At 38.6% G+C, this 16,911-nt stretch overlaps 2 protein-coding genes and 1 long non-coding RNA gene across 3 annotated transcripts; 1 reads left to right on the top strand and 2 right to left on the bottom strand.

The window, feature by feature from the left end:
* Nucleotides 1–6,415: 6,415 nt before the first annotated feature.
* LOC306994264 (protein ripply2-like) lies at nt 6,416–6,976 on the bottom strand (the record flags this gene model as incomplete). The annotated part of the gene is made up of 3 exons (XM_079639871.1): nt 6,416–6,563; nt 6,724–6,782; nt 6,872–6,976. 3 exons carry the CDS (start codon nt 6,974–6,976, stop codon nt 6,416–6,418), a joined length of 312 nt encoding a protein of 103 aa, XP_079495997.1.
* A 5,469-nt stretch (nt 6,977–12,445) lies between these two features.
* LOC306994265 lies at nt 12,446–14,514 on the top strand. Its single transcript, XR_013796649.1, has 3 exons — nt 12,446–12,758; nt 12,928–12,971; nt 13,759–14,514. It is a non-coding gene; the product is annotated as an uncharacterized lncRNA (long non-coding RNA).
* Nucleotides 14,515–15,635: 1,121 nt separating this feature from the next.
* On the bottom strand, nt 15,636–16,373 carry LOC306994266 (protein ripply2-like). Its single transcript, XM_079639872.1, has 3 exons — nt 16,125–16,373; nt 15,979–16,034; nt 15,636–15,890 (listed from the first exon to the last, which is right to left on the bottom strand). The coding sequence occupies exons 1-3, from the start codon at nt 16,227–16,229 to the stop codon at nt 15,743–15,745; spliced, it is 309 nt and encodes a 102-aa protein (XP_079495998.1). The 5' UTR covers nt 16,230–16,373; the 3' UTR covers nt 15,636–15,742.
* Between the last annotated feature and the right edge of the window lie 538 nt (nt 16,374–16,911).

Consider the following 16,911-nt stretch of genomic DNA (forward strand, 5'->3'; position numbering starts at 1 on the left):
AATGTTTTGTTCAAATATTTGACTTGCTGTATCCACATTATAATATAGGATCTACAGATGTACACTACTCTGCATTGTGAAAAGCCAGTGTCAAGGTCCAGCACACTTCTGAATGATTGGTGACAGTTTTCATAATTACTTTAACAATGGTATGTGTCACTTTACAATAGTTTGTGGCATTTTCTCTCATGCTAGTTTACAATTATTTGAAATACCTGATTGGTAAGTGTCAATTTGTGGTGCACAAACAACATACTCCTGCTTGTAAGTACTCCTGCTTGTAAGTAGTACCACTTTACTAAAATAGCTAAATAGTTTCTATATTCTTGTATAGTTACAAATGACAGCTTAACTGTCCTATATACAAATAGAAATAAATGTGTTATCATAACAACTGTATTTACAATATGTAGGTAAATACATTGTAAAAATTATTATAAAAAAAGAACCATAGTAAATATAAACGCATACAACGGACCACGATATTAAAAATATGGTGAAGCCCAATGTTTCTGTACCTTAATGTATCATTATAACATACGTATTAAGTATGACGTTTCGTGTGTAATAAAAGTATACCGTTTCGTGTCTAAGCAAATTACGCTCCAAAACGCGTTACTCGGTTTAGAACGTAAGCTCCGCCCCTACTTCCGGTTCTGGCGCTGGGGTTCTGAAACTGGTGGTGCTGCGGGTCTGCAGCTGGATACTATAGGATTTCTGAGGCATATCACTCCATAATCTGCCTCTCTTTTAAATGCATCCACGAGTGGTACAATGACTGGCTGTTTTAATATATAGCCTAACTAACATCGAAACAAAATAACAAAAATACCCAGGCAGTCTCATCTACGAGACGTTTAGGCCTCCTCCAATACTGACAGCTGCATAGCTTAGTGGCAAACTTTTTTCATTTGATTGGTTTACCGCCACCCGCCCGAATTTAATTAAAATATTATTTTTCGTCAGGTCATCCGCCCGATCCGCGGTTTATCTGCATCTCTACTCTAGTGTGTGTGTGATTTAATTTCTATAGGCTATATTTGTAACAATATAGGGTCGGCTCTTCAGATATGCGAGCCAGCTCCCGACGTTCACCATAAGAGCGAACGACCCATCACTACTAAACACTCGATATGTGGACGTTAAGGGAACAGTAACATTGTATCATTCTTCAAACATTATGGAATGTTACTTTTGAATCTGAACGTTCTGAAACAATGTTACATTTAAAAAACCGTTACATTTAAAAAACGTTAGACGAACATCCAACCGAAAAGTTTCAGAAATAAGACGTCCCTTGACCATTAGTTTTTGTCCTAAAGTTTTGAGAACATTATTAACCCTTGTGTTGTGTTGGATTTCTGTGTACACCCCTTATGCTTCGGGTCAAATTGACCCTAATTGGATTCAATACAATTCCTCAAAAATGACACTATGAAAACAACAAAGATTCAGGTACAAATTGTAAACTTTTAATATAAACATTTGTCAAACATTACAACAACAAAAAATTAATGTTTACTTTTCCTAAGTTGGCTCAACTTTTGTTTTGTAGACTCATTTCATAAAGTCAAGAAGTTACTTCTGACATGATGAGCACACAGCAAGTGTGTGTTTTCTGCATATGAATGTCTTGCACTTCACACACGTTGCTCACGCACTCGGATGGGCACACACACACACCTCACATCACAAGTGCCCTGCCATACATAACATACATGTTTTTATTCTGTGTCTGTACAGTTTCTTTTGAATAGCTGTCTATGAGGGTCAAATTGACACTATTAGTAATAATATGAACGTATAGTAATTTTGTTTGTATATGTCAAAACACATCAGCATGTTGAAACTTTGCATGCATGTTCATGATGATAAATGAGAAAAAGTCACAAAATATCAAGTAAAAAACATAGGTTAACCAGTATTTCCAACAACTAGAAAATCGAAACGGGTCAAATTGACCCGCAACACAACACAAGGGTTAATGAGCAGATAACTTTGAACAAACGCTCTATTGATGTTACTGGAGAACGTTTGTTCGTAACTTTGAGAGAACGTTCCCTGTTTGCAGGGATTGAGATACTGTGCAAAAAAGTTAGAGAAGTTCACACGGTCACACAACAGCTCTAGCAGTGTGAAATCACACACACACACACACACACACACACACACACACACACACACACACACACGTTGTGTTTCCATGTTTTATGGGGACTTTTTTACAACCCTTAAAGAGTCTGCAAAGTATGTCTAACTCAACTGACATGTAAATGATGTCTATATCTCAACTGACATGCCATACTGGTGAGATTACACTGATGTGATATGAGTGAAGCGTATGTCATTTCTTTAAGTCATCAGTTACTTAAAAAAGGGAAATATACTGAAGGTTCAAGTGTTTACAGGCACTGCTGGGGCTACTGGCTTTTTACGAATGTATTTTTCCATTTCAGCAAGACATTTCAATCCAACCCTAAAACAATGGAGAACAGCATCCAAAGCATTCAGTTACAGAAAAAAGTATATCGTAACAAAGGAAACAAATTTTGCAATTACGTAAATAAGTATAATAATCACAACTTACGGTAGTAGGGAGAATAAATGATATACTGTATTCACTGCAAGTGTAGTGTTGTACTGAATAGTGTATATGCCTATTCAGCACTTGCATACTGTAAAAATACAGTAGTCCTGCAAAAGCATCATCAGAAACAAGTGTGAACAGATCAGACCTTGAACCCTGTGTTAAACCGGTGTGTGTGTGTGTGTGTGTGTGTGTGTGTGTGTGTTCAGAGACTGTAGTGTCTTAAATACTGGAAATGTTATTAGATCTTTTAAATGTTCTTCCGTTTCTCTGTCGTTTGTTGTTATATAGGGTTCGGTTTTTAAAATGCATCGAGGTGCCATCATCTCTGTTTTTTCTGTCCGTGGTCATATTTTAATATTCATGTGTATAATGAGTGTGTTGCAGAAAGTCTGTGTTTTACTGGTTGTTGTCTCCCTCTACAATCCCACTTTTCCCCAGCTGTGTGTGAACGTCCAGCTAACACACGGGTTCATGACACTGAGGAATGTATAAATGATTCACTCAGACTTATGTTTTTCAAAACATTTAAAGAGGAAAACCCGTAACTCCATTATCGTTCTTACAAGCTTATAACATTAAGTCTGATAAAACTGATCAATCTTATCACATGAGACATCATTGACTACCTGTGCGTATATAAGACACACACACACACCAACTCACAGATACACCAGCAAACGCTCAACCTAAGATCAACTCCATTTGACGAGACACAGACTCTTCTCCACGGTAATGTATTCTTCCTAATCTTTCTTTCTTTATGTAGCCTATTTAGAATATCATCGTATTCACATTCCCTCGTATAATTGTATATCTGTACTTGTATTGTCTGTTGCCTTTTTTGTCTATTATGTATTTTTATTTACGTTTATTTTTCTTTTTACTCATTTTTTTTTCGTAGTTGTCCCTCTGGAATCTTGTCACAAAGACCAAGTCCTCGTGTGTAAGCTATAAATCTAATTCTGAATCTGATATATAAAACTTTTGAACAAAATTATGTTTGAATTTAATTGCAGAAATTAATAATAGAGATTTTCTTGGTAACACTTTACAATAAGGTTTCATTAGTTAACATGAACTAAAAATGAGTTTATTAATCAGCATTTATCAATCTTAATGTTAAAGGGTTAACTCTCCTTTTGAAGCGACAAGAGTGTGTGTTTGTGCGGAAAAAAATACATAATTTACAAAAAGCTCTCGGTTTCATTACAAAGATCTTCATTTGTGTTCTGAAGATGAACAGGTTTGGTACGACATGAGGGACAGAATTTTACGTTTTGGGTGAACTACTTAATTTACTCTTATTTCAGCATTTACTAATACATTATTAAAATCAAAAGTTGTTAACATTAGTTAATGCACTGTGAACTAACATGAACAAACTGAAAGATGTATTCTTAACTAACGGTAACAAAGATGAACAAACAGTAACTAATGTATTGCTCATGTTAGTTCATATCCTAACTAATGTTAGTGAAACCTCTAGTGGTAAAGTGTTTTTTTGTATTGCAATTAAACAAGTACAAATGTACTTTTCTATGATTGTATGGTTTGTGACAACAGTGAATCTGCAATCTCAAATGTTTATCTTACAATAATATCCCCAGATCCTGAAAATGCTGTTATTCGTGATCATCCTGACTCTCACACTCCAGCCGGGTCTGAGTCAGCGCTGTGTGAATGCGGTGGATCCAGATCAATATTACACCTTCATTAAACAACACATAAACACCGGCATCCCAAAGACTCTGGACATCAAAGAATGGCACGAGTTCATTACCAAAATTGGCACCTGGGACCGGCCGATTCAGAGCTTCTTGCCCAATGCAGAACATGATACTGTGTTAGCTGTGTGTTCAGCAGGGGGAAAGATATATCCGGGTATGAACCTCTGCATCAGCAAGCAGCCGATCAAGTTCTTCAATGTTTACGTCAAAACTAAGATGAAGGTCACGCATGTCGAATTCATAAAAGATCGACATGTGATTCTTGGCTGTGAAAAAATCAGGACCGTGAACCAATGTCTGCCTATTCATTTCCAGGCAAATGTAAATGGAGCTATACCAGATAATAATGCAGCAGACTGCAATTAATCAGCTGAACACACACACTTTATTCCTGACGAGTGTTTAAAGTGTTTAAAGTGTTTAAAGTCTTCTGACCCACAGAAATGATGTCTGGATGATGTCACTTTTAATCTTTGCTTCTTTCATTTTTATCTAATGTTGAAAGTGAATTAATGTGAGGATGTCTGAACATTACACTCACACACAGCTTTCTATTCGCCTTTTGCTTTATTGATTATCATTAAATAAAGAGCATTAAAAAAAAAATCTGATTTGTTTCAATGAACACACACACACACACACACACACACACACACACACACACACACACACAAACTCACACACACACACACACACACACACACACACTCACACAGACACACGCACACACACACACACTCACACACACAGACACACACACACACACACACACACACACACACACACAGACAGACACACACACACACACACACACAGTTTGTTCTTGCGTGACACAGGATAATACGTTTTGAATAATAACAATATTTATTAAGAAGTGAATCATATCACTTCCAGGGTTATTATTATTAACTAAAGATATTAAAAAACAATATAAATATTATATGAATAAATATGTTGCCTTGGCAATAAACAGAAATAAGTTTAAGTTGAAGCATAAAAATATACAGTATATATATATATATAATGGTGAACATGAGAACACATGACCGGTCACAGCTCAGCTCTGGTGTGAATCTACACAGATCCTTAATGGACACAATAACACTGCTGATTAACACACACACACACACACACACACACGTTATATTCCCGTAACAACACCTCAATGGGCACACACACACACACACACACACACACACACACACACACACAGGCGTTACATGGACGTGTCATGAAGCGTTTCACTGTTTTACTGCCACTTTCCCACACTGACTCCTCTCTCTCTCTCTCTCACACACACACACACCAGTATACTCCCATAACAACACTTCAATGCACACACACACACACACACTCTACTACACTGATGAGATAAAAAATATGAACTATAATGGAGCTCACTTTAGCGTGTGTGTGTGTGTGTGTGTGTGTGTGTGTGTGTGTGTGAGAGAGAGAGAGAGAGAGAGAGAGGAGTCAGTGTGGGAAAGCAGCAGTGAAATGCTTCATGACACGTTCAGACTTTAACTTTTAACTTTAAATGTAACGATTTTTAAATGTAACAGTTTTTAAATGTAACTTGTTTCGGAACGTTCAGATTCAAAAGTAACGTTCCATAATGTTTGAAGAATGGAATGTTCACTTAACATTCGCAAAACGTTGTAAAATCTTCAGAAATAACATTTTCAGAGCATATATTTTGGACTTTTATACAGTAACTGCTCTTGTAAAGTCAATATCTCTCACAGCCGATAGAAAACTGCAGGAATGAACAGATCTTCATTAGATTTATATATTGTCATTTTTACTCTAAAGTTCACTTCAGTCACTCATTTAGACTTCTTTACAACACTGTGATTCAAAGAACGATCAGAAAATAAAGTTTTGAATATTTAAATATTTATTTCAATTAAATAAGTGACATGTAGAATAATTTATCATAAATACTAAAAAAATAATAATAATAATACATTAAACTTACAAATGAAGCAATTTTATACACTGTACATATCCACAAGTATTTACATTCAATAACTAAATAAAGTGAATCAGAATTTGGAGTCCATATATAAATATAAGATGTGCGCAGTGATGAAGGTCTTCAGTGGAGCTCCTCTTCATCCTCCTCCTCATCCTCAGTGTGTGAGTCCTCATAAAGGCAGATGGAGGCCTGGACCGGGTAATTCGTCAGGAGAAGCTCCGCCTCCTGGTACAAGTGATCGAAACACTGGGATCTGGGCCAGAACAACCTGGAGAAAATCAAGTTTAAACAGTGAGTTCATAATCTGTGGAGAAGCAGATCATATCAACATCATCACGTGATCATATCAACATCTCCATCATCACGTGATCATATCAACATCTTCATCATCACGTGATCATATCAACATCATCACGTGATCTACTTACTTCACAGGGTGTGTGATGGAGACTTTACAGAGTTGCTCATCTGATGGTCTGTCATAAGGCTGTTGAATGAAGACAGATTTTTTTAGCATCTGATATTTTGCTCACACAATAATCAGAGTTCAATATTATTGATTATCTCACCTCGTACCTTATGAGTGGCAGTTGTGCGTCCTTTGCTGGTTGTATTGACCCACGGTCTCCAGGGTCTCGTGTCGGCGTGTAATACTCCGCGAGTGAGAGAGATCTTCTCCATGATGTTGGTGGACAGAGAAGCGGAAGAGAATGATGTTCGGACTGAAGTCTGGAGCCTTTATATACACGCACGCGCGCTCGTGCCAAACGGTGCGTTCACGCCTCGCGTCTGACACGCGCGCTGGTGAAGGTGTGATGATGTCACACTCCCGCCGAACACATGGCGAGCTGACACGTTCACTGAGAACTCTCTTTAATAACAGTAAAGTTTAGTTAGTTGGACGTTTGCCAAACGTTTTTACATGTTACCAGCCACACTTGTTCCAGAATGTTTAGAAAGCGTTCAAAAGTGGCTCCAAAATGATCAAATGTTCCCTTAACGCTCGTATATGTGCCCAATAAATAAAATCTGAGCGCTCAGGGAACATTCACTTTCATAACTTTCTTGCTCATCTACAGGTGTGGCTCTTTTAATATATGAGATTTGGTGATAATGACATGGTTTAATCTCATGAGGTATTTAGCACTGGTTTAAAGTGTGAAGTGAAATCCAAAGCATTTGCTCTCAAACACAAACATGACGCGTGCCGATCTGTGACGCGCGCGCTCCCGCTGAGACTCGTGCGCACGAGCGGGTTCATGAACTTTATTCTCCAGTTCAAGAGACAAACGCTCAGAGTAAGTGTAGAGGTAAAATCTTTGCGTGGCAGGGGGAGCTGCCATTCGACCAGCCACGCCTGCCACTGCGTTATATGCGCCGGCCACTCGACCAGTCACGGATATATGCGTTTTGTGGTGTTAGGAATTGTTTTTCTGCGCATTTCAGCACTAACTCAAAACGTGCGTACATGTACACCACCTCCTGAGCTGGCGTAGGATTTGAGCGTGCCGTACGCCAACGTCCATATTGATAAATCGCAAAGTCACCATGGTTTTGGGTGTACGCCAGGTGTACGCTGGAAATTTGGTGTACGCACTTTTGATAAATGAGGGAAATGGAAACACGTCAATTTCGCAAAAACTCGCGTTTATCGCAAAAAAAGTTTTTACGCTCGCATGAGGTGGTTTTTCAGGCAATTCGAAAAAGGAATATTTCGCAAAACTGCAATGGAAACAGTTTTTGCGCATTTACAGTCACCTAAAGACGCGGTGTGTTTGGGGTCCGTGTCCGCAAATAATAATAATTATCATCATTATTACTAGGCTATATTTAGAAGACGCTTTTATCCAAAAAAGGAACAAAGCAATTCGTCAAATGACATTCATAATACGGGTTAGACAATAATAATACAGGACTAAGATTATCACAAATAAACACAAGATTTTGACGCATATCCAAGGGTTTGTGGAGCGGAGTGTGGAACGCGCACTGGATGGCACGGAGGCGCGCGCGCGAACACTTTTTCCTATCAATAGTGAAACAATTTAAAATACTCCATCATTTCTGGTCATACTGAAAATAATAATACATTATTTGTAACTACAAGAAAACGTTGTGCTTTTGTAAAATAAAATAAAACAATCAGTTTCATGATCTCCGTGAACTGGAGCGCGAGAACTGAAACAAAATATAGCCTTTCTAAAGCTTGAAATGTCCACTTTAAAACGAACAAATTCGAATCGAAAGCTAATACATTTTGTTCTGATTAAGTAATCCGTATGAAAGGTGCATTTCTCTCTAAAAGCGCATTAACAGCGAAGATGGAGATCTTAGCCGACTTAGAAAACAATAGTTTAATATTGGCTCTTCTCATTCATCACTGCGGGAAAATATCAATTCCAGATTCTAATTTGGCCTTAGAAAACCAGTAAAATCGACATGTTTTCCATATTAATTTGTGTATATTTTACATGTTTAATAAAGGGGCAAAAAGTCATTAAACAAAAATCTGAACATTCGTCGATATTTACTTTTTTGCGCAGCAGTTGGTGTTGCCAGTTCAAATTAAACTTTTGGTGTTCAACTTTGCGTTTTAAAAAGACAACCGTTCATTTTTCGTTTTTCAATTACTTTAAAAAGGAAAAACGAATAGACACAAAAGTAGCCTACATGGATCTTTTGGAATAAGAGACAGAGTTCTTTATTAAATTAATAAAATAAACAACAATTAGCCTATAGGAATACTGGATTAAACCTCAAAGAAATGTCACAATCAAAACCTCAGAGCAGAAATGAGGGGAAACACCCAGAAACTCCTTATATATCGTTCGGAGTAGCCTATAAGGGCCCTGCCATTAATGCTTGATAACACGTACGTCTCCTTCCATTAATAATAATAATGTCTAATGCGGTGGCTGTGATATTATATAAACCAACGTCCGCTGCCGTGATTTTTGGAATGACTTATCGCGCGAGAAAAAAGGACGTTTTAGTCGCATAACATCGGTTAATGGAAACGCCGTCATTTCGCAATAGTTTTTTATCGATATTTAGATAATAGCGCAAAACATTTGACATTCTTCTTCTTTTAAATAATAATAATAATACAAATAATAATAATGACAAAGACATTCTTCTTCTAAATAACAATAAGCGTCATTAATAATCAAAATCATAATAGGCTACTAATAAGAAAAATATTACAAATTGTCATGCAATTATTCACATCATCATCACTATTGTACACCCTATTACATGTGACGTCATACGAAATTCAACGCTAATAGTTTCAAAACACGTGCTGTAAAATAATGCATTGTGATAGGTAATTTGCTCAACCAACCAGCGATTTAAACTGGATTTCCACCGGAGAAGTTTCTCCTCTTTGCCGTCTTCCGTGTGTCCATGGCGTAAAGTGAGGGCGTGGGGGAGGCGGAGACGTGAATATAAAGGGGCGTGTTAATCTAATGACGATCGTTTTCAGCCGCGGCATTTATCAAGGGCAGGTTTGCGTACACCTGAATGTCAAAGGTACGCACAGCTTCATAAATCAGGCGGTGAGAGGAGTGTAAGCATAATCTTACGCCAACATATACGCCCGTTTCCACGCAAGATTGATAAATGAGGGCCAATGAGCCTATTTCCAAAACAAGTGGAGCGTTCCTTTAAGCGCTGGCAACACACGTGCCGTGGAACAATAACATAAGTTATTTGAATTTAAAAGCCTAATAACAGTCTGATAGAACAGTTGATATACCTTTTAATATTAATATCTTGGGCTCAACTGGTGAAATATTGTAATACTTTTTGTAGAATTTTTCAATTTGTTTAAATCCCAGAACGCTTCTTCACAAGTGGCTAAACTTTTGCTGACAAATAGTTGCACACTTACTTTTCCTCTTCCTCTTGTGACAGTATTGACTACCTGTGCGTATACAAGACACACACACACACACACACACACCAATTCACAGATACACCAGCAAACGCTCAAACTAAGATCAACTCCATTTGACTCGACACAGACTCTTCTCCACGGTAATGTATTCTTCCTGGTCTTTATTTCTTTCTTATGTGTTTAGAATATGTTGTGATGAATTGTTGTGTTGCCAGGAGGCCCAGATATGAATGATCTGTTAAATCCCTCACATTGGAACCTCTTCTAAATGATTGACATGTCTCACAGCCAAGGTATTAATATTTATGGCTGATCTTTTAGCTGAACGACTCCAGAAAGACCACGCCAGAGAACTTCATAAAGACGAGGAAACGGAGAAGAGGAAGAAGACCGCCAGGGACCCGTCTCCCCCGGGACCAGCAGATGCAGCCCGATCTCATGAAACTGCGTATCTATACCACTAATGTTATTTCTCGTGCCATTTATATGCCAAAAAATAGTTTTGCGTGCATATGATACGCACTTTATGGCGTGTAATGCATGCACTCCCCACCCCTAATACCCAAGGGTTTTCAGTGCGTATCATGTGCACGCAAAACTATTTTTTGGCATATAAATGGCGCGAGAAATCCATCCGCCGGAAACTGAAGCCTCCGCGGGCGCCGCCATTGGCTAGTGGACCCCCGCCCGCTGTTAGCACCAGGGGGGCAGTGTTCCGAAAGACATTGAAGCCGACCTGGGCGCCGCCATTGGCTAGCGGACCCCCACCTGCTGTTAGCATTCCATTGACTCCCATTCATTTTGGCGTCACTTTGACAGCGAATAACTTTACATCTGAGGCGTTTAAAGACACCGTTTGTCCATTGTTTATTTCTAAAGAAACACGAAAATGTATAAAAGGCTCCATTACCTTGTATCTTACGTTATGGCCCCGTAGAAGCAGTTTTTGTAAAAATAGGCTAACGATTGCGTCATACCCGCGCGACTCTGTCGCACAAGTCGAAAAATTACCGTATGGACAGGCAGAGAAGCTCGCAAGCAATCGGGAGGACGTGGAGGCATAGAGTCAAGGGAGAAGCCCATAGAGAGTGATAAAGTTGCTCCCGCTGCTAGCTCATGGACAGCAAATACCCACGCTCTCCGTCTCTGCGAGATTCAGAAGGGAATGATTCAGATTTCTCTCGGCACAGCTACTAGAAGACCTACAGGTTGCTCACGTCACATCTACGTCGTCAAGCTCAGTTTGAGCCTGCGCAGTTCGCCTTGCGATCAGGAAGTGAGTGCTTCTAATTGACTTCATTTCTCTCCGTTGAAACCTATGGGGTCGCTGTGTCCAGTTTATATACTGTCTATGGTTAGCACTCCATCGACTCCCATTCATTCTGGCGTCACTTTGACAGCGAATAACTTTACATCTGAGGCGTTTAAAGACTCCATTTGTCCATTGTTAATTTCTAAAGAAACACGACAATGTATAAAAGGCTCCAGTACCTTGTATCTTACGTTATGGCCGCGTAGAAGCAGTTTGTGTAAAAATAGGCTAACGATTGCGTCATAATCACACGACTCTCTGTCGCGCTGTAGAGAGATTACCGTATAGACCGGCGGAGAAGCTCACGGGCAATCGGGAGGACGTGGAGACATAAAGTCGAGGGAGAAGCCCACAGAGAGTGATAAAGTTGCTCCCGCTGCTAGCTCATGGACAGCTAATGCTCACGCTCTCTGTCTCTGCGAGATTCGGAAGATGATTCAGATTTCTCTCGGCACAGCTACTAGAAGACTGACAGCTGTCAAACACACGTCACATCACGTCGTCAAGCTCAGTGTGAGCAGCGCAGTTCGCCTGGTGATCAGGAAGTGATGCTTCTAATGGGCTTCACTTTTCTCCGTTGAAGTCTATGGGGTCGCTGTGTCCAGTTTATATACTGTGAATAACATTCGTGATATACGCACTTTTATGAGATCGTGTTGGCAGATGATGAGAATCATCAGGCAGATGGAAAAATAACATTAAAGAATACTTGAATGTCAATTTGAATGTCCACTTGCAAGAGAAGCTTGAATCGCTAAGCTGAGGTGTTTGTGGTTTCCTTTGACATCTCTGAGTAGACTCAACGGTTCAACGGGTGTTAAAGACACGCCGGCTTCTCGGACCTTCATCATAGTTTAAGAAGAAGAGGCCGGATGTGGTTTTAACAGCTGGTGAGAGATTGGTCACATGTTTATTAAGCTCTCTAGCGTAGTTGACAAATAATGAGATATGTGCTTTTTGCAACATAGCTTGTAAAGTTCCCGGCCAGTGTTTTGACCTTGTAAGGGATTGCTTTATAAGTAAGACGGCCCCAATTAAACCATATAAAAGGTTTTGTATCCTGTTGCTCAGGGCCACAATTCGGGTGAAGACCTGCAGTATACACATTTCTGTTTTGAATTATTGTCTTATATAGGCTAACTTTTTTTTTTTTTACGAAAAATTTTTTGGGTGATTTTCCCCTAGAAGTATCTTTACTTTGTTTAGATATTAAAGCAAACGGCCAGTGGAACGGACCCAGGACTGAACTGCAGGTAAGGGCAATTTATGATTGTAATAAGTTATGGGAATGTTGTAGAATGATTTACAGCGGTATACAAACACAACACATATCATCTTATTCCCTCGTATAATAGTATATCTACTTGTATTGTCTTTTTTGTCTATTGTGTATTTTTATGTACATTATTTTTCTTATTATAGTTGTCCCTCTGGAATCTTCTGTCACAAAGACCAAGTCCTCGTGTGTAAGCTATAAATCTGATATATAAAACTTTTTAACAAAATTATGTTTGAATTTAATTGCATCAATAATAGAGATTTTCCTGGTAACACTTTAAGGTTTCATTAGTTAACATGAACTAAGAATGAACAATATCTCCAGCATTTATTACTCTTAATGTTAAAGGGTTAGTTCACCCAAACATGTCAATTCTGTCATTATTACTGTCGTTCCACATCCATATCAGACCTTGATGATGAAGTCTTCAGAACACAAAGTAATATTATTTTAATGAAATCCGAGAGCTTTCTGTCCCTCCATCGCAACACAATTTACACATTCAAGGTCCAGAACGATAGGAAAGACATCTTTAATGTGACTCCAGTGGTTTAACTCTCATTTTATGAAGAGACGCGAGTGTTTGTTTGTGCGGGAAACATATAATTTACAGAAAGCTCTCGGGTTCATTAAAAAGATCTTAAAGAAATTAATTACAGAATTTACATTTTTGGGTGAACTACTTAATTTACTCTTATTTCAGCATTTACTAATTCATTATTAAAATGAAGAGTTGTTAACATTAGTTAATGTACTGTGAACTAACATGAACAAACAATGAACAGATGTATTCTGAACTAACGTTAACAAAGATGAACAAGTACAGTAACTAATGTTAACTAGTGAAACCTCATGGTAAAGTGTTTCTTTGTATTGTAATTAAACAAGTAAAAATGTACTTTTCTATGATTGTATGGTCTGTGACAACAGTGAATCTGCAATCTCAAATGTTTATCTTACAATAATATCCCCAGATCCTAAAAATGCTGTTATTCGTGATCATCTTGAGTCTCACACTCCAGCCGGGTCTGAGTCTGAGTAAGCCGGAGCCGAAGCTGAAGCCGACACCGCCGTGTGTTAATACGGTGGAGAAAAGTAATTATCACACCTTCCATTATCGACACCTAAACTACGGAATCCCAGAGAATCTGGAAAACGATGATTGGGAGAAGTTCATTGCAGACATTGAAACCTGGGACAGGGGTACTCAGTCCTTCTTTCTCAAAGCAGATCATGATAAAGTGAAAAGTGTGTGTTCAGCAGGGGGAAAGAGATATGAGAATAACCTCTATAAGGATAACCTCTGCATCAGCAAGAAACGTATGAAGTTCTACAATGTTACTGTCGACACTACGGCCAAGGAGGTCACGAAGGTCAAAAAAATTTATCAATATGTGATTCTTGCCTGTGACAAAATCAAAACCTTGAACCAATGTCTGCCTGTTCATTTCGAGCCAAATAGAAATAAAGCTAAACCAGATAATAATGCACAAGACTGCAGTTAATCAGCTGAACACACACGCTTTATTCCTGACGAGTGTTTAAAGTGTTTAAAGTCTTCTGACCCACAGAAATGATGTCTGGATGATGATGTCACTTTTAAGCTTTGCTTCTTTCATTTTTATCTAATGTTGAAAGTGAATTAATGTGTGGATGTCTGAACATTACACACACACACAGCTTCATATTCGCCTTTTGCTTTATTAATTATCATTAAATAAAGAGCAATAAAAAAATCTGGATTTTTTTTCATTGAACACACACACACACACAGACACACACACACACACACATAGACACACACTTAAACACACACACACACACACAGTTTGTTCTTGCGTGACACAGGATAATACGTTTTGAATAATAACAATTTTTATTAAGAAGTGAATCATATCACTTCCAGGGTTATTATTGTTAACTAAAGATATTTAAAAATATATAAATATTAGATGAAAAAATATGTTGCCTTGGCAATAAACAGAAATAAGTTGAAGTTGAAGCATCAAAATATACAGTATATATATATATATAATGGTGAACATGAGAACACATGACCCGGTCACAGCTCAGCTCTGATTGGTCATGGTGTGAATCTACACAGATCATTAATGGACACAATAACTCTCCTGATTAACACCCTCTAACACACACACACACACACGTTATATTCCCGTAACAACACCTCAATGCGCACCCACACACACACACAGGCGTTACATGGACGTGTTATGAAGTGCTTCACTGTTTTACTGCTACTTTCCCACACTGACTCCTCTCTCTCTCACACACACACACACACACACACACCAGTATATTCCCATAACAACACTTCAATGCACACACACACACACATTCTACTACACTGATGAGATAAAAAATATTAACTATAATGGTGTGTGTGTGTGTGTGTATGTGTATGTGTCAAATGTAACTGGTTTCGGAACGTTCAGATTCAAAAGTAACGTTCCATAATGTTTGAAGAATGGAATGTTCACTTAACATTCGCAAAACGTTGTAAAATCTTCAGAAATAACATTTTCAGAGCATATATTTTGGACTTTTATACAGTAACTGCTCTTGTAAAGTCAATATCTCTCACAGCCGATAGAAAACTGCAGGAATGAACAGATCTTCATAAGATTTATGTTTTTATATTGTCATTTTTACTCTAAAGTTCACTTCAGTCACTTATTTAGACTTCTTTGCAACGCTGTGATTCAAAGAACGATCAGAAAATAAAGTTTTGAATATTTAAATATTTATTTCAATTAAATAAGTTACATGTAGAATAATTTATCATAAATACAAAAAAAACATAAAATACATTAAACTTACAAACGAAGCAATTTTATACACTGTACATATCCACAAGTATTTACATTCAATAACTAAATAAAGTGAATCAGAATTTGGAGTCCATATATAAATATAAGATGTGCGCAGTGATGAAGGTCTTCAGTGGAGCTCCTCTTCATCCTCCTCCTCATCCTCAGTGTGTGAGTCCTCATAAAGGCAGATGGAGGCCTGGACCGGGTAATTCCTCAGGAGAAGCTCCGCCTCCTGGTACAAGTGATCGAAACACTGGGATCTGGGCCAGAACAACCTGGAGAAAATCAAGTTTAAACAGTGAGTTCATAATCTGTGGAGAAGCAGATCATATCAACATCTCCATAATCACGTGATCTACTTACTTCACAGGGTGTGTGATGGAGACTTTGAGTTGTTCATCTGATGGTCTGTCATAAGGCTGTTGAATGAAGACAGATTTTTTTAGCATCTGATATTTTGCTCATACAATAATCAGAGTTCAATATTATAGAATGATCTCATCTCGTACCTTATGAGTGGCAGTTGTGCGTCCTTTGCTGGCTTTATTGACCCACGGTCTCCAGGGTCTCGTGTCGGCGTGTAATACTCCGCGAGTGAGAGAGATCTTCTCCATGATGTTGGTGGACAGAGAAGCGGAAGAGAATGATGTTCGGACTGAAGTCTGGAGCCTTTATATACACGCACGCGCGCTCGTGCCAAACGGTGCGTTCACGCCTCGCGTCTGACACGCGCGCTGGTGAAGGTGTGATGATGTCACACTCCCGCCAAACACATGGCGAGCTGACACGTTCACTGAGAACTCTCTTCAATAACAGTAAAGTTTAGTTAGTTGGACGTTTGCCTGACGTTTTTTACATGTTACAGCCACACTTGTTCCAGAATGTTTAGAAAGCGTTCAAAAGTGGCTCCAAAATGATCAAATGTTCCCTTAACGCTCGTATATGTGCCCAATAAATAAGATCTGAGCGCTCAGGGAACATTCACTTTCATAACTGTCTTGCTCATCTACAGGTGTGGCTCTTTTATATATATGATGATTTGGTGATAATGAGATGGTGTGTGTGGTTTAATCACATGAGGTATTTAGCACTGGTTTAAAGTGTGAAGTGAAATCCAAAGCATTTGCTCTCAAACACAAACATGACGCGTGCCAATCTGTGACGCGCGCGCTCCCGCTGAGACTCGTGCGCACGAGCGGGTTCATGAACTTTATTCTCCAGTTCAAGAGTGAGACAAACGCTCAGAGTAAAGTACACACACACACACACACACACACAGATAAGATGCGTCATGAA

This window comes from Phoxinus phoxinus (genome assembly GCF_949152265.1).
Source record: "Phoxinus phoxinus genome assembly, contig: scaffold_94, whole genome shotgun sequence".
Classification (NCBI taxonomy): domain Eukaryota; kingdom Metazoa; phylum Chordata; class Actinopteri; order Cypriniformes; family Leuciscidae; genus Phoxinus; species Phoxinus phoxinus.